This window comes from Mirounga leonina, unplaced genomic scaffold (assembly GCF_011800145.1).
Source record: "Mirounga leonina isolate KUSES-001 unplaced genomic scaffold, KU_Mleo_1.0 Mir_128, whole genome shotgun sequence".
Lineage (NCBI taxonomy): Eukaryota > Metazoa > Chordata > Mammalia > Carnivora > Phocidae > Mirounga > Mirounga leonina.
In genome coordinates, this window is record NW_023270320.1 from 4,721,221 (window position 1) to 4,740,617 (window position 19,397).

Genomic DNA, 19,397 nt, shown 5'->3' on the forward strand with positions numbered 1-19,397 from the left:
TTCATAGATGGACACTCAGGTTGTTTCTGTATCTTTCTTTTTAAGATTTTATTTATTTATCTGACAGAGAGAGAGCAGGAACACAAGCAGGGGGAGTGGGAGTGGGAGAAACAGGCTTCCTGCCAAGGAGGAAGCCTGATGCGGGGCTTGATCCCAGGACTCTGGGATCATGACCTGAGCCAAAAGCAGACACTTAACAACTGAGCCACCCAGGTGCCCCTGTATCTTGACTATTATAAAAAATGCTGCAGGGCGCCTGGGTGGCTCAGTTGGTTGGGCGACTGCCTTCGGCTCAGGTCATGATCCTGGAGTCCCTGGATCGAGTCCCGCATCAGGCTCCCTGCTCGGCACGGAGTCTGCTTCTCTCTCTGACCCTCCTCCCTCTCATGTGCTCTCTCTCTCATTCTCTCTGTCTCAAATAAGTAAATAAAATCTTTAAAAAAAAAATGCTGCAGTAAACATCTTTTCAAGTTAGTGATTTGGTTTCTTTGGATGAATACCCAGAACTGGAAGTAATGGATCATATGGTTGCTCTATTTTTAATTTTTTGAGGAATTGCCATGCTGTTTTCCACAGTGGCTGCACCAGTTTACATCCCCACCAACAGTGCACAATGGTTCCCTTTTCTTCACCTCCTGACCAACACTTGTTATTTCATATCTTTTTGATAATAGCCATTCTACCATGTGTGAGGTAGTATATAATTGTAGTTTTGATTTGCATTTCCTTGTAGATCAGTGATGCTGAGCATCTTTTCTTGTACCTATTGGTTTTCTGTAGGTTTTCTGCTTCTCATTATTATGATGTTAGTTGTACATTTTTTTGTAGATGTTCTTCCTATTGAGGAATTTACCCCTCTATGCCCAAATTGGTGTGTTTTTAATCATAAAATGTGTGTGTTTGGTCAAGCCCTTTTTTCTGAATCTATTGATATAATCGTATGACTTTTTTTTTTTAGCCTATTGATGTTACAGTAACAGTAAAGTCCATTACAGTAATTGATCTTCAAATGATAACCTCAACTTGTATACCAGGAATAAAATCCACTTTATTCAGATATATTATTCTTTTATATATTAACTAATTTGATTTGCTAATATTTTTGAGGATTTATACACTTATACTTACTAGTGATATTGTCTATAGTTCTACTTTCTTGTAATGGCTTTGTCTGGTTTTGGTATTGGGATAATGCTGACCTCACAATGAGTTTGGAAGTGATCCTTCTGCCCCTATTTTCTGGGAAAGGTTGTAAAGAATTGACATAATCCATTTCTTAAATGTTTGATCATATTCACCGGAGAACACATCTGAGCTATGTGCTGTTTTGGAAGGTTATTAAATATTGATTTATTTCATTTAACAGATATAGACCTATTCAGACTATTTCTTCTTGTGTGACCTTTTATAAATTGTGTCTTTCAATGAATTGGTTCATTTCACCTAGGTTACCAATTTATACACATAGAATTTTTAGGATATTACTTTATTATCTTTTTTATTCTTAATTAAAATCAATTTAATTAACATATAGTGTATTATTAGTTTCAGAGGTAGAGTTTAGTGATTCATCAGTTGCATATAACACCAAGTGCTCATGACATCAAATTCTCTCCTTAATGCCCATTACCCAGTTATCCTATACCCCCACCCACCTCCCCTCCAGTAACCCTCAGTTTGATTCCTATAGTTAAGAGTCTCTTATGGTTTGTCCCACTCTCTGATTTCATCGTTTTATTTTTTCCTTCCCTTCCCCTATGTTCATCTGTTTTGTTTCTTAAATTCCACATATGAGTGAAATCATATGGTATTTGGCTTTCTCTGACCGATTTGTTTCACCCAGCATAAAACACTCTAGTTCCATCCATATCATTGCAAATGGCAAGATTTCATTCTTTTTGCTGGCTGAGTAATATAACCATCTGGGCTTTTTCCATATTTTGGCTATTGTGGACATTGCTGCTATAAACATCGGGGTGCAAGTGCCTCTTCAGATCAACACATTTGTATCTTTGGGGTATATGTCTAGTAATGCAATTTCTGGGTTGCAGGGTAGCTCCATTTTCAACTTTTGAGGAACCCCCATACTGTCTTCCTGAGCACCTATATCAGCTTGCATTCCCACTGCCATGTAAGAGGATTCCCATTTCTCTGTATCCTAGCCAAAATCTGTCATTTTGTGACTTGTTAATGTTAACCATTCTGACTGGTGTGAGGCTTGTGGATTTGATTTGTATTTCCCTGATGCTGAATGCTGCTGAACATTTTTCATGTGTCTGTTGGCCATTTGTATGTCTTCCTTGGAGAAATATCTGTTCATGTCTTCTGCCCATTTTTTGACTGCATTATCGTTTTTTGGGTATTGAGTTTGATAAGTTCTTTATAGGTTTTGGATACTAGCCTTTTATCTGATAAGACATTTGCAAATATCTTCTCCCATTCTGTAGATTGTCTTTTAGTTTTGTCAACTGTTTCCTTTGCTGTGCAGAAGCTTTTTATCTTAATGAAGTCCAAATAGTTCATTTTTGCTTTTGTTTCCCTTCCTTTGAAGCCGTGTCTCGCATGAAGTTGCTGTGGCCAAGGTCAAAGAGGTTGCTGCTCGTGTTCTCCTCTAGGATTTTGATGGATTCCTGTCTCACATTTAGATCTTTCATCCATTTTGAGTTATTTTTGTGTGCGGTTTAAGAAAGTGGTCCAGTTTCATTCTTCTGCATGTGGCTGTCCAGTTTTCCCAATGCCATTTTTTGAAGACACTGTCTTTTTTCCATTGGACATTCTTTCCTGTTTTGTTGAAGATTAGTTGTTCGTAGAGTTGAGGGTCCATTTCTGCGTTCTCTATTCTCTTCCATTGCTCTATGTGTCTGTTTTATGCCAGCTGTCTTGATGATTACAGCTTTATAATACAGCTTGATGTCCAAAATTGTCATGTCACTAGCTTTGGTTTTCTTTTTCAACATTCCTCTGGCTATTCAGGGTCTTTTTGGGTTCCATACAAATTTTAGAATTGTTTGTTCCAGCTCTGTGAAAAATGTTGGTGGTATTTTGATAGGGATTGCCTTGAATGTATAGATTGCATTGGGTAGCATAGACATTTGTGCCCATGAGCATGGATGTTTTTCCATTTCTTTGTGTCTTCTTCAATTTCTTTCATAAAAGTTCTGTAATTTTCAGGGTACAGATCCTTTATCTCTTTGGTTATGTTTATTCCTAGATATCTCATGGTTTTTGATGCAATTGTAAATGGGATCAATTCCTTAATTTCTCTTTCTTCTGTCTCATTGTTAGTGTATAGAAATTCAACTGACTTTTGTGCATTGGTTTTATATCCTGCCACTTTCCTGAATTCTTGTATGAGTTCTAGCAATTTTGAGGTGGAGCTTTTTGAGTTTTCTATATAGAGTATAATGTCTGCAGAGAGTGAAATTTTGATGTGACTTTGTCAATTTGGATGCCTTTTATTTCTTTTTGTTTTCTGATTGCTGTAACTAGGAATTCCAGTACTATGTTGAACAGCAGTGCTGAGAGTGGACATCCCAGTTATGTTCCTGACTTAGGGGAAAAGCTCTGTGGGTTTTTCACATATGGCTTTTATGATATTGAGGTATGTTCCCTTTATCCCTACATGGCAGAGTTTTTATTAAGAAAGGATGCTGTATTTTATCAAATGCTTTTTCTGCATTAATTGAGAGGATCATATAGTTATTGTCCTTTCTTTTATTAATGTGGTGTATCACACTGATTGATTTCTGGATGTTGAACCACTTTTGCAGCCCAGGAAGTAATCCCACTTGGTCATGGTGAATGATCCTTTTAATGTATTATTGAATCCTATTAGCTGGTGTCTTGGTGAGAATTTTTACATCCATGTTCATCAGGGATATTTGTCTGTAATTTTCCTTTTTGGTGGGGTCTTTGTCTGGTTTGGGGATCAAGGAAATGTTGGCCACATAGGATGAATTTGGAAGTTTTCTTCCATATTTATTTATTTATTTATTTATTTATTTATTTATTTATTTATCTATCTATCTATCTATCTATCTATCTATCTATTTATTTATTTATTTATTGGAAACAGCTTCAGAAGAATAGGTATTAGTTCTTTAAATGTTTGGTAGAATTCTGCTGGGGACCATCTGGTCTTGGATTGTGGTTTATTGGGAGGTTTTTGATTACTGCTTCAATTTCTATGCTGGTCATGGGTCTGTTCAGGTTTTCTATTTCTTTCTTTTTCAGTTTTGGTAGCTTATATGTTTCTAGGAATGCATCCATTCTTTTCAGATTGCCTAATTTGGTGGCATATAATTGCTCATAAAATTATCTTCTAATTGTTTGTATTTATTTGGTGTTGATTGTGATCTTTCCTCTTTCATTTAAGATTTTATTTATTTGGGTCCTTTCTCCTTTCTTTTTGATAAGTCTGGCCAAGGGTTTATCGAGTTTATTAATTCTTTCAAAGAACAAGCTCCTAGTTTCGTTGATTTGTTCTTTTGGTTTCTATTTCATTGATTTCTGCTCTAATTTTTATTAATTCTTTTCTTCTTCTGGGTTTAGGCTTTATTTTCAGTTCTTTCTCCAGCTCCTTTAGGTGTAGGGTTAGGTTGTGTATTTGATGCCTTTCTTGTTTCCTGAGAAAGGCTTATATTGCTATATACTTCCCTCTTAGAACCACCTTCACTGCATCCCAGTGGTTTTGAATATTTGTGTTTTCATTTTCATTTGTTCCCATGTGGTTTTTTTATTATTCTTTAATTTCCTGTTTCCATTCGTTCTTTAGTAGGATGTTCTGTAATCTCCATGTATTTGTGTTCCTTCCAAATTTTCTCTTGTGATTGAGTTCAAGTTTTAAAGCAATGTGGTCCTAAAATATGCATGGAATAATCTCAGTCTTTTGATACCGGTTGAGAACTGATTTGTGACCTAGTATATGATCCATTGTAGAGAATGTTCCATGTGCACTTGAGAAGAATGTGTATTATGTTGCTTTAGGATGAAATGCTTGAATATATCTGTTAAGTCCATCTGGCCCAGTGTGTCATTCAAAGCCTTGTTGATCTTCTGCTTAGATGATCTGTCCATTGCTGTGAGTTAGGTGTTAAAGTCCCTTACTATTATTTTGTTATTATAAATGTGTTTCCTTAGTTTTGTTATTATTTATATGATTGGCTGCTCCCAAGTTAGGGACATAAATATTTACAATTGTTAGATCTTCTCATTGGATAGACATTTTAATTATGACATAGCGTCCTTCTACATCTCTTATTATATTCTTTGGTTTAAAATCCAGTTTGTCTGATATAAGGATTCCCACTTCAGCATTATTTTGATGTCCATTAGCATGATAAATTGTTCTCCACCCCCTCACTTTCAATCTGGAGGTGTCTTTGGATCTACAATGAATCTCTTGTAGATAGCATATAGATGGGTCTTGTTTTTTTATCCAATCTGATACCCTATGTCTTTTGATTGGAGCATTTAGTCCATTTACATTCAGAATAATTATTGAAAGATATGAATTTGGTGCCATTGTATTACTTGTAAAGATGTTTCTTTAGATTGTCTCTGTACCTTTCTGGTCTTTGTTACTTTGGGACTCTCTCTTTGCTCAAAGGATCCCCTTCAATATTTCTTGCAGGGCTGGTTTAGTGTTCACAATTTCCTTTAGTTTTGTTTGTCCTGGAGATTCTATCTCTCCTTCTATTCTCAATGAGAGCCTTGCTGAATAAAGTATTCTTGTTTGCATATTTTTCCCATTTAGCACATTAAATATATTATGCCAGTCTTTTCTGGCCTGCCAGGTCTCTGTGGACATGTCTGCTGCCAGTCTTATGTTTCTACCCTTGTAGGTTAAGGACTTATTGTCCTGTGCTGCTTTCAGGATTTTCTCTTTATCTCTGAAATTTGCAAGTTTCACTATTATGTGTCAGGGTGTTGACCTATTTTTATTGATTTTGAAGGGGGGTTTTCTGTGGCTCCTGGATTTGAATGCCCATTTCCTTCCCCATAATAGGGAAGTTCTCAGCTATAATTTGTTCAAATAAACCTTCTGCCCTTCTGTCTCTCTCTTCTTCTTCTGAGACCCCTATTATTCAAATATTATTTTGTGTTATGGTATTGTTGATTTCTTGAAGTCTCCCTTTATGACCCAGTAGTTGTTTTTCTCTCTGTTTGCAGTTCCCTTATTGTCTATCATTTTGCCATCAATATACTGACTTTCTCTTCTGTCTTGTTTATTCTAGCAGTTAGAGCCTCCATTGTTGACTGCATCTCAGTAATAGCATTTTTAATTTTGGTCTGATTAGATTTTACTTCTTTTATTGCTATAGTAAGGGATTCTCTACTGTCTTCTATGCTTTTTTCAAGCCTAGCTGCTATCTTTATAATTGTGTTTTGAATTCTAGTTCTGACATCTTACATATATCCATATTGGTTAAATCCCTGGCAGTGAGTACTGCCTCCTGTTCATTCTTTTGGGATGTCTCATCATCCTGTTCAGAAAAGATTAGATGAAAAAGAGATAAGACAAAAATAACAACAAACCATAAAAATACAAATAAAACAAACCTGAAGAAAACAGAAACAATACAAAATAAGAAAAAATGAACAAGAAGTAAAACAGAACAAAACAACAAACTAGATCTTGGGTGTATTTTGTTCTGTTAAAAGAAACTAGATCCCAAAATAGGAAAGAAATAAAAACTTATATATATATATATATATATATATATATATATATATATATATATATATATATATATATATATATACAAAAATAAAATAAAATAAAATAAAAGGAAACCATAATATATATATAGTATATATAAAAATAAAAATTAAGAAAGAAATAAAAATAGAATTGATAAAATAAAAAAATACCTGAAAAAAATAAAACTGAAAGACTAAAGAATCATGACAAAACCATGAATGCTATATACTCTTTTCCCCAAGAGCTGATATTTTGCAGTTCTATATGATCTGTAAAATTGGTGTTAGCTGGTTGTTCCTGCTGGTCCTCAGGAGGAGGGGCCTGTTGGACTGGTTCTCAGGTGTCTTTACCCTGGCGGAATTGCACCCCATTGTCAGGGCCCAGGCTCAGTGTAAGTGGCTCCAGATTGTACCATGTGGTGCTGGTTTGCTCCCTGAAGTCTTTCAGAACAAATGGGGGGATGAAAATGGTGGTGCCCCAATCTCTAGGCCTGGAGCTGAAAGTTCATGTTCCCCACTCTTTAGTGAGCCCTCACAGAAAAGCAGTCAAACACTCTTGTCTCCCTGATTTCCACCAGAACTCTGTGTTCACTCAGCCTGTGACCAAGCGTTTTTGTCACAGGGATGCTACCCCATTTCAAGTCTCCAAACTTTACAGACTCCTGTGGTGTGGACTTAGCTATTCCTCCTGGGGGAGGGAGTGGGGTCTTGTCAGGCTTCTGCCTTTTGCTGGGACCCTGCCCAGAGAGTGGTCATGGGACCTTGCAGCAGTAAGAGGTTTATGGCAACACCAAGTAGAAAGCCTGTGCCTAGACTTACTGTTTTCAGATGGTTTCCCCTCTCTGATGTTTCAGAACTCTGCCACACTCAGGCACTCCCATTCTTTTTGTGACCCCAGGGATGCTGAGACCACACTGTCCAACCTGGGATTCTGCTCCACTTCACCACCTGAGCACCTTTAAGCCAGGGCTGTCCACAACTGTAGCAGACTTGTGAAGATTTCATTTTTTGTGCTCTGCTGCTTATACTACTTTCTGGCAGCCTCCTTAAGCAAGTTCCCTCTCCTCCGATGTTTATCTTCCAGTATATTGCCCCAGATTCACATCTCCCCACTTCCTACCTTCCAAAAAGGTCATTTTTCTATTTGTAGAATTGCAGCAATTATTTTCTCAAATTTCAATTGATTTTGCTGGTGTTCAGAATGATATGATAACTAGCTGAATTCCAGGGACAAGACAAAATTAGGGTCCCCTATTTCTCCACCATCTTAACTCCTCCCCCCTACATTATCTTTTCTATGTTCATGGATCAATAATGGTGGTATTTTTTTTCATTTATGATATCAATAATTTGATTTTTTTCTTTTTTCTTGAATTTACCTGGTTAGAGACTAATCAGTTTTATTGATTTTTTTTTAAATGAATGAGCTTTTGGTTTTAATATACTCTATTATTTTTTTGTTTTAAATTATTTCTACTCTAATCTTTATTAGATTTAATTTCCTCTTCCTTTTTCTAGTTTCCAAAGCACAGGATAGATTATTGATTTTAGATCTTTTCTAATGCATGCACTAAATGCTATATATTTCCAAAGCACTGGTTTTCCTGCATCTCAAATTTTCATAAGTTTTATTTACATTTTGATTTAGTTTTTTTTTTTTTAATTTCTTTTGACACTTCTTTGACTAATATATTATTTAGAAGTGTGTTGCTTAGGCACGACATATTTTGGGGTTTTCCAGCAATATTTCTCTTATTGATTTCTAGTTTAATTCCATCATTCCTTCTTGGTATGAAAACATACTTTGTGTGATAGCTATCTTTTTAAATTTGTAAAGGTGGGTTTTATGGCCAAGCATGAGGTTTATCTTGGTGAATAGTCTCTGTGAGCTCAAGAATAATGCATATTTTCTTGTTTAGGTAGAGTATTCTCTAAATGTCAATTCAATACTGGTCCAGTCAATTATATATTTACTGATTTTCTGCCTGCAGTATCTGTCAGTTATAGAGGTGTGTTAAAGTCTCCAACTAAAATAGTGAATTTGTCTTTTACTCCTTACAGTTCTATCAGGTTTTGCCTCACAAACTTGACACCTTGTTCTTAGTTGCATACACATTAAGGATTGTTATATCTTCTTTTTCATTATGTAAAGCCCTCTTTAGCTCTGAAAATTTTCTTTCTTTTGATTAGTTTTACCATGGTAAATCTTTCTCCATTCCCTCACTTTTAGTCTAGCTGTGGTTTTATATTTAAAGTGGGTTCTTGGTAGACAACATTCTTATTTATTTATCCACTCTGAAAATCTCTTTTAATAATGGTGTATTTTGACTATTGGTTTTTAAAGTAATTATTGATGTAATTAGATTAATATGTACCTTCTGTGTTACAGTTTTCTATTTGTTGGCCTTGTTTTCCATTTATATTTTGTCTTCCATTCTTTTTCTGTTTTTTTTTTCTGTTTTGAATTTAGCATTTTATAGAATTCAATTTTTACTTTTCTCTCAATAAATCAACTATACTTAGAAATTTTTATGGGTGATATAAGTACTTTGTAACAGAGTATTCCCAGTACTTCCCTCTCATGCCTTATATTTCTGTAATTAATTTCTCTTACCTATAAGATATTAATCACCAAATACAATGTTGCCATTATATTAATCAAGTTATTTCTTAAATCAATTAAGAATAAGAAAAATTAAAAAATTTATTTTACTTTCTTTTATTCATTCTCTTTTACTTTTTTTTTTTTTTTTTTTTTAGTTTCTAATCTATATCAGTCCTTTCTGAAGCATTTCTTGCAAAGCAGGTACACTTGTGAAAAGGTTTCTGAAAGATTGTTTGAGATAGTTTAATTTCTCCTTCTCTTTTGAATAATAATTTTAATGGATACACATTCAAGGTGGGTATTTGTTTTTGCTTCAACATTTTAAATATTTCATTCCATTTTCCTCTTGCTTTCATGATTTCTAAAGAGAAGTCCAATGTAATTCTCTTCCTTGCTCTTCTATAGATAAGGTTTTGGGGTTTTTTTTTCTAGTTTTTTCAAGATTTTCTCTTCATTTTTTATTTTCCACAGTTTGAATATGTTATTTCTACATAGATTTTTGAAATATTTACTTTGCTTGGTATTCTCTGAAGTTCCTCGATTTGAGGTTTGGTGTCTATCATTAATGTTGGGAAATTCTGCTTCAAATATTTTTCTGTCCTTTCTTTTTTCTCCTTCTGGTATTCCCATGACATGCATGTTATATCTCTTTTAGTTGTCCTACACTTCTTGGATATTCTGTTATGTCTTTTTTATTATTTTTTGCTCTTTAGATTTCAGTTTTGGAATTTTCTAATGACATGTCCTCAAGTTCACTGATTATTTCTTTGGTTGTATACACATGAGCCCATCAAAAGAATTCATTTCTTCTATAGTGCTTTTGCTTTCTGGCATTTTAAATATTTTTTTTAAAGTTTCTAGCTCTACTGTCGTCTACTTTCCCCTAGTACACTAACCATGGTTCTTTTAGACCTCTAGTCTGATAATTCGAACATATCTACCCTATCTATCTGACCTTCACCTTGTTCTATTTCTTCAAATTGTGATTTTTGTCTTTTAGTATGGCTTGTAACCATACAGAAATGACCCATTTATTTCTATCAAGGAACAAAATTCCCTGCTTGCTAGAAGAAGATTATACAGAGGTATGGTCCTTGCAAGTTAACATCAGATATTACCCTCTTAAGTTACATAAAAACATTATGTGCAAACAATGAATCATAGAACACTACATCAAAAACTAATGATGCAATATATGGTGATTAACATAACATAATAAAATTCAAAAAAAGTAATGCTGCAAAGAAAGAAAAAAAAGTGGAGTTAGAAAGGTTACAATAATACTAGCTTTTAGACTAATAATTGTTTTTTTAATCTATTAGTTTCTTAGCCAGTAGAAAATAAAAATTAGAGTTATAATTGTTACAATAATTTTAGCTTTGAAAAATACACATATATTTACCTTTATTGAGATGTTTATTTTTTCATATAACTTTATAATTATAATATACTTTATAATTATATAATATTATATATATATAATATATATATAATTATATATAATATTATATAATTATAACTTTATAATTATAATATACTGCCCTTTCAAATCACCTTGCCATACTCCATTGACCATTTCTTGCAGGGCTTCTATAGTAATAATGAATTCCCTAATTCTTCCTTATTTGGGAATTATTTAATTTCTCCCTTACATTTAAAGAACATTTTGCCAAATATAGGATTCTTGTTTGACAGGTGGTTTCTGTTTGTTCTTTCTTTCTCTCTTTCTTTCTTTCTTTCTTTCTTTCTTTCTTTCTTTCTTTCTTCTTCTTTCTTTCTTCTTTTTTTTTTTCTTTTTTTCTAGTAGCACTTTGAATATATCAGCCATCCCCCTGCTGGTTTCCAAAGTTTCTTTTTTTTTTTTTTATTTTATTATGTTATGTTAGTCACCATACAATACATCATTAGTTTTTGATGTAGTGATCCATGATTCATTGTTTTCGTATAACACCCAGTGCTCCATGCAGTACATGCCCTCTTTAATACCCATCACAGGGCTAACCCATCCCCCACCCCCCTCCCCTCTAAAACCCTCAGTTTGTTTCTCAGAGTCCATAGTCTCTCATGGTTCATCTCTCCCTCCAATTTCCCAACCTTAATTTTTCCCTTCCTTCTCCTAATGTCCTCCATGCTATTCCTTATGTTCCACAAATAAGTGAAACCATATGATAATTGACTTTCTCTTCTTGACTTCTTTCACCTACCATAATCTCCTCCAGTCCCATCCAAGTTGATGTAAAAGTTGGTATTCATCCTTTCTGATGGCTGAGTAATATTTCATTGTATATATGGACCACATCTTCTTTATCCATTCATCTGTTGGAGGACATCTCAGCTTTTTCCAGTTTGGTTATTGTGGACACTGCTGCTATGAACATTGGGGTGCATATGGCCCTTATTTTCACTACATCTGTGTCTTTGGGGTAAATACCCAGGAGTGCAATTGCTGGGTCATAGGGTACCTCTATTTTTAATTTTTTGAGACACTTCCACACTATTTTCCAAAGTAGCTGTACAAACTTGCATTCCCACCAACAGGGTAAGAGGGTTCCCCTTTCTCCACAACTTCTCCAACATTTGTTTCTTGCCCTGTCCATTTTTGCCATTCTAACTGGTTTAAGGTGGTATCTGAATGTGGTTTTGATTTGAATTTCCCTGATGGCTAATGATGATGAACATTTTTTCATATGTCTGTTAGCCATTTGTATGTCTTCTTTGGAGAAGTGTCTGTTCATGTCTTCTGCCCATTTTTTGACTTGATTATTTGTTTTTTGGGTGTTGAGTTTGAGAAGTTCTTTATAGATCTTGGATACCAGCCCTTTTTCTGTAGTGTCATTTGCAAATATCTTCTCCCATTCTGTGGGTTGCCTCTTTGCTTTGTTGACTGTTTCCTTTGCTGTGCAGAAGCTTTTTATCTTGATGAAGTCCCAAAAGTTCATTTTTGCTTTCGTTTCAATAGCCTTTGGAGATGTATCTTGAAAGAAGTTGCTGCGGCCGATGTCAAAGAGCTTACTGCCTATGTTCTCCTCTAGGATTTTAATGGATTCCTGTCTCACATTGAGGTCTTTCATCTATTTTGCGTTTATCTTTGTGTATGGTGTTAGAGAATGGTCGAGTTTCATTCTTCTGCATGTGGCTGTCCAATTTTCCCAGCACCATTTATTGAAGAGACTTTTTTCCATTGCATGTTTTTTCCTGCTTTGTCAAAGATTATTTGACCATAGAGTTGAGGGTCCATATCTGGGTTCTCTATTCTGTTCCATTGGTCTATATGTCTGTTTTTGTGCCAGTACCATGCTGTCTTGGTGATCACATCTTTGTAATATAGCTTGAAATCTGGCAACGTGATGTCCCCAGCTTTGTTTTTCTTTTTCAACATTTCCTTGGTGATTTGGGGTCTTTTCTGATTCCATACAAATTTTAGGATTGTTTGTTCCAGCACTTTGAAAAATGTCATTGGAATTTTGATCGGGATGGCATTGAAGGTATAGATTGTTCTGGGTAGCATAGACATTTTAATAATGTTTATTTTTCCAATCCATTGAGCATGGAATGTTTTTCCATCTCTTTGTGTCTTCTTCAATTTCTTTCATGAGTGTTCTGTAGCTCCTAGAGTATAGATCCTTTACCTCTTTGGTTAGGTTTATTCCGAGGTATCTTATGGTTTTTGGTGCTATTGTAAATGGAATCATTTCTCTAATTTCTCTTTCTACAGTTGCATTGCTAGTGTACAAGAAAGCAACTGATTTCTGTGCATTGATTTTGTATCCTGCCACATTACTGAATTGCTGTATGAGTTCTAGTAATTTGGGGGTTGAATCTTTTGGGTTTTCCACATAAAGTATCATGTCATTTGCGAAGAGAGATAGTTTGATTTCTTCTTTGCCAATTTGAATAATTGCATTTCTTTTTGTTGTCTAATTGCTGTTCCTAAGACTTCTAGTACTATGTTGAACAATAGTGCTGAGAGTGGGCATCCTTGACGTGTTCCCCATCTTAAGGGAAGGGCTCTCAGCTTTTCCCCATTGAGGATGATATTTGCTGTGGGTTTGTCATAGATGGATTTTATGAACTTGAGGAATGTTCCCTCTATCCCTATACTCTGAAGAGTTTTAATGAGGGAAGGATGATGCATTTTGTCAAATGCTTTTTCTGCATCAATTGAGAGGACCATATGGTTTTTCTCTCTCCTCTTATTAATGTGTTCTATCACATTGATTGATTTGCGAATGTTGAACCACCCTTGCATCCCGGGGATAAATCCCACTTGGTCGTGATGGATGATCCTTTTAATGTATTGCTGGATCCTGTTAGCTAGGATTTTGTTGAGGATTTTAGAATCCATATTCATCAGGGATATTGGTCTGAATTTTTCCTTTTTGACGGGGTCTTTGCCTGGTTTATGGATTAAGGTAATGCTGGCCTCATAGAATGAGTCTGGAAGCATTCCTTCTGTTTCTATTTTTTGAAACAGCTTCAGGAGAATAGGTATTATTTCTTCTTTGAATGCTTGGTAGAATTCCCCAGGGAATCCATCAGGCCCTGGACTCTTGTTTTTTGGAAGATTTTTGATCACTGCTTCAATCATGTTACTGGTTATTGGCCTATTCAGGTTGTCAGTTTCTTCCTGCTTCAGTCTTGGGAGTTTATATGTTTCCAGGAAGGCCTCCATTTCATCCAGATTGCTCAGTTTATTGGCATATAGGTGTTGATAATAATTTCTAATAATTGTTTCTATTTCCTTGGTGTTAGTTGTGATCTCTCCCTTTTCATTCATAATTTTATTAATTTGGGTCCTTTTTCTTTTCTTTTGGATAAGTCTGGCCAGTGGTTTATTGATCTTATTAATTCTTTCCAAGAACCAGCTTCTAGTTTTGTTGATCTGATCTACCATGTTTCTGGTTTCTAATTCATTGATCTCTGCTCTAATCTTAATTATTTCTCTTCTAAAGAAAGCTCTTGTTCTCTGTTGATTTTCTTTAGAAGAGAAATAATTAAGATTAGAGAGAACAAGAGCTTTGAATGATACACTGGACCAGATGGACCTCATAGATATATACAGAACATTCCATTCTAAAGCAACAGAATACTCATTCTTCTTGAGCGCACATGGAACTTTCTCCAGAATAGACCACATACTGGGTCACAAATCAGGACTCAACTGACACCAAAAGGTTGAGATTATTCCCTGCATATTCTCAGACCATAATGCCTTAAAACTGGAACTCAATCACAAGAAAAAATTTGACAGAAATTCGAACACTTGGAAGCTAAAGACCACTCTGCTCAAGAATGTTTGGGTCAACCAGGAAATCAAAGAAGACCTTAAACAAAACATGGAAACCTCTGAGCATGAAAACATATCAGTCCAAAACGTATGGGATACTGCAAAGGCGGTCCTAAGGGTGAAATACATAGCCATCCAAGACTCACTCAAAAATTAGAAAAATCCTAAATTCTCCAACTAACTCTACACCTTAAAAAACTAGAGAAAAAGCAACAAATGATGGTTTCCAAAGTTTCTCATGAGAAAGCTGCTTATAATCTTACTTAGGATCTCTTGTATGTGACAAGTTACTTCCCTTGCTGCTTTCTAAATTCTCTCTCTGCTTTTGGCTTTTAAAGTTTGATTATAATATGCACCAGTGTGAGCCATTTTAAGTTCATCTTACTTGAAGTTTGTGAGCTTTCAGATGTTTGAATTCATGTTATTCATTGAATTTGGGAAGTTTTCAGTAATTATTTCTTCATATATCCTCTCTTCTGAAATGCAAAAGGGAGCTCTTCAAGTTTAAAAATAGAAACTAACAACATGAAAACATGTAAAAGCATAAAAGCTACTGTAAAAATTAAAATATATTCAAATTCATAATACTCTAATATTGCATTGTTAACATGTAAATCACTTTAAACTCTTTTATAAAAGTTAAGAGACACAAGTTTTAAAATTAGGGCATCTGGGTGGCTCAGTTGGTTTAGTGTCTGCCTTTGGCTCGGGTCATGTTCTTACAATCCTGCTTCTTCCTCTCTCTCTGCCCCTCCTACCTGCTCATGCTCTCTCTCTCTCCCTCTCAAAAATGAAGAAACAAATAAATAAATAACAATTCTTTAAAAGAAAAATATTAAAATTAACTAGATAGAAAAATGTGTTAATGAATACACCATATAAAATGATGGAAATTTTGGCATCAATTACACAAAATGTGGGGGAAGGAGAAATTAAAGTGTAGAATATTTGTATAAGGTCAAAGTTGGGTTGTTATCAGCTTAAAATAGACTGTTCTATCTACAAAATATTTTATATAAGCCTCATGATAGCCCAAGTAAAAAACCTGTAGTGGACTCACTAAAGAGAAGGAGAAAGTAATCAAGGCATAAAAGTATTTTTTAAAAAAATCAAATCACAAAGGAGAACAGCAAGAGAGGAAAAACAGAACAAAGAAGCCACCAGAAAACAGGAAAAACGAAGGTAATAGTAAATCCTTACTAACCCATAATTACTTTAAATATAAATTAATTGAATTTTTATTAAAATACAAACATGAAATGATATGCTGCCTACAATGATTTACTTTACTTTTAAGGACACACATAGGCTTAATGTGGAGGAACGGAAAGAGATTTCCCATGCAAATGGTAACTAAAAGACAGTAGTGTGGCTATACTTATATCAGAGAAAACATACTTTAGCAAAAATTGTCAAAAAAGACAAGAAGGTCACTATATAATGATAAAAGAATCAATTCATCAAGAGAATATAAAAATTGTAATAGACATGCACCTGAATTCCAAACATCTAAATATATAAAAGAAATGTTAACAAAACTGAAGGGAGAAATAGACAGTGACATAGTAGTAGGAAGGAAACAAGGAAACATTTTACTGGTGGAGAGTGGAACTTAATTAGTGGGTGAGAACTCTTGCTTTATGCATTTTAATTGTTTGAATTTTACAAAATTTTATTTACTTGTTTTACTTTAAAATGAAAATTAATACTAAACTATTAAATGTAAAAGCACAATAACATGTAAACTCCATAGATGTAAACCTCTAGAATTGCAAGTTTATTATAAAGTTTTATTTTATTGTTCATTTTTAATATTTTTTGCAACTATTTTATTTTATTTTGGAAAATGTGTTCACTTAAAAATGAAATACAAATGACTGGTCACTAAAGTAAAATTTTGAAAAGGGGATTAAGTTAAGAAATTAAAGAGGCCAAGTCAATTGATGGTAATTTTATTACAATATTTTGTATAGAAATTAAATTATAGGTATAGAAAATGCAGAAGTAGTGGTAGCAAATGTTTAAAAAATAACTAAATGAGATATTTTTAGAAATTCTAAATTCACCCAATGTTGTACTCTTATTTATTGTACTCATAATTTATTGAATCCTATTTATTAAAAATGATTGGGAAAGGCAAAGTACTTATCAAAAACAGTCAATATATAGGGGTCATAAATATACTATCATATAAGTAGTGATTTTGTCATTAACCATTATGTTGTCAAAATTTTCACTGTTTTTTCTAATATTTCCCATACAGTATTAATAAACTTAGAAAAATAGTGATTTTATTCTTTTGAAGATATACATAAGATATAAAAACTAACACAATTTATAGTAATTATATGGCTTTTTTTGTTTGTTTCAGATATGTAATAATTTGGGTAATTGTCATTGCTTTCCTGGCTATAGGCCTCCATATTGTGAATTCCAGATTGGTTCACCAGGGGGAAGTATTGATGATGGAAATGTTCAGAAATCTGGTGAGTAGAAATTAAAATTTTAAAAGATAGATGTTCTTTTATGAAATACTTAAAGAACTATAATGCTGAGTCAAATCTTTCATGATCACCTGAGTAATTAAAAGTTACCTTGAATAGTGGCTTTAATTAATTAGTGTTACACAATATTTGTAATGAGATTTTCTCAGATACTTACTTTTCATCAACTTAGTGAAATAAGTTAGAAGACCGTCCTCAGGTTTTAATAAGTGTCAAAGCAAGAAATAAGATGTGAACTTAATGAATAAATATTATATGTGCTTTGACTGCTCCACCAATAAACTGTCCCTCTTCTCTCTTCTTGTGCCTCCATATTCCCTGATACACAACAATACTTAAATTAGGCCAGTTAATAACCCTACAATGGCCTCTAAGTGCACAAGGGGAAGGAAAAATCACATGTCTTTGAATTTAAATCAAAAGCCCCAGATGATTAAGCTTAGTAAAGAAGACATATTGAAAGCCAAGATAGACCAAAGCTAGGCCTCTAGCACCAGTTAGCCAAGTTAAGCATGCAAATTTTTGAAGAAAATTAAAAGTGCTAATCCATAAACATACAAATAATAAAAAAGCAAAATAGCCTTACTGCTGATATGGAAAAAGTTTAGTAGTCTGGATAGAAGATCAAACCAGCCAGAATATTCCTTTAAACCAAAGCTCAATCCAGAACAAGGTCCTAATTCTCAATTCTACAAATGCCAAGAGAGGTGAGGAAACTGAAGAAGAAAAGTTTGAAAGTAGCAGAGGTTGGTTCATGATGTTTAAGGAAAGAAGCCATCTCCATAATATAAAAGTGCAAAGTGAAGCAGCAAGTGCTGATGTAGAAACTGCAGCAAGTTAGCCAGAAGATCTAGCTAAGATAACTAATAAATGTGACTATACTAAACAATCTATTTTCAGTGTAGACAAAACAGTCTTCTATTGAAAGAAAATGCCGTCTATTAATCTCATAGCTAGAGAGGAAAAGTCAATGCCTGGCTTCAAAGCTTCAAAGGGCAGTCTGAGTCTCTGCTGTTAGGGGCTTATGCAGTTGGTGACTGAGTTGAAGTCAATGCTCATTTACCATTCTTAAAATCCAAAAACCTTAAGAATTATGCTAAATCTACTCTGCATGTATGTCCTCTATAAATGGAACAGAAAAGTTGGGTGACAGCACATCCGTTTACAACATGGTTTACTGAATATTTTAAACACACTGTTAAAGCCTGCTGCTGAGAAAAATAGATGTTTTTCAAAATAACATTGCTCATTGACAATGCATCTGGTCCCCTAAGAGCTCTGGTGGAGATGTACAATAAAATTAATGTTGTTTTTATGCCTGCTAACAAAACATTAATTCTAAAGCCCATAGATGAAGGAGTAATTTTAACTTTCAAGGCCTATTACTTAGGAAATGCATTTCATAAGTCTATGGCAGCCATAGAAAGTGATTCCTCTGATAGATCTGGGCAAAGGAAATTGAAAATTTTCTGGAAAGGATTCACCATTTTAAATGCAATTAAGAGCATTTGTGATTCATGGGGAGAGGCCAAAATATCAACATTAACAGGAGTTTGGAACAAGTTGATTCCAACCCTTATGGATGACTTTGAGTGATTCAAGACTGGTGGAGGAAGTAATTGCAGACGTGGTAAGAAAATTAGATTAGAAGTGGTACCTGAAGATGTGACTGAATCACTGCAATCTCATCATAAAACTAACAGATGAGGAGTTGCTTCTTATGGATGAGCAAAGAAAATGGTTTCTTGAGATAGAATCTACTCCTGGTGAAGGTACTGCAAAGATTGTTGAAATGACAGCAAAGGATTTAGAATATTACATAAACTTGGTTCATAAAGCAGGGTTTCAATTTTTAAAGGAGGTATACTATAGGTAAAAATGCTATCAAACAGCATCACATGTTACAAAGAAATCATTCATGAAAGGAAGAGTCAATCAATGCAACAAATTTCACTGTTGTCTTATTTTAACAAAATGCCATAGCCATCCTAGCCTTCAGCAACCACCACCCTGATCAGTCAGCAGCCATCAACTGTGAGGCAAAACTCTCCACCTGCAAAAATATTATGACTCGCTGAAAGCTCAGATGATGCTTAACACTTTTCAGCAATATGTTTTTACATTAAGGTATTTACAATGTTTTTGTAATGATAATGCACACGTAATAGACTACAATATACTGCAAACATAACTTTTATATACACTGGGAAACTGGAAGATTAACTTGCTTTATTGTGATATTTCCTTTATTGTGGTGGTATGGAACTGAACCTGCAATATCTTTTGAAGAATGCCTGTA

At 34.2% G+C, this 19,397-nt stretch overlaps 1 protein-coding gene across 1 annotated transcript in view; it reads left to right on the forward strand.

The window, feature by feature from the left end:
• Nucleotides 1-19,397, forward strand: part of LOC118009784 (disintegrin and metalloproteinase domain-containing protein 18-like) — a 188,548-nt gene that overhangs the window by 113,612 nt on the left and 55,539 nt on the right. The window contains exon 17 of the mRNA XM_035003823.1: nucleotides 16,966-17,084. Within this exon, the coding sequence (XP_034859714.1) occupies nucleotides 16,966-17,084 (119 nt within the window). The remainder of the gene's footprint in view (nucleotides 1-16,965; nucleotides 17,085-19,397) is intronic.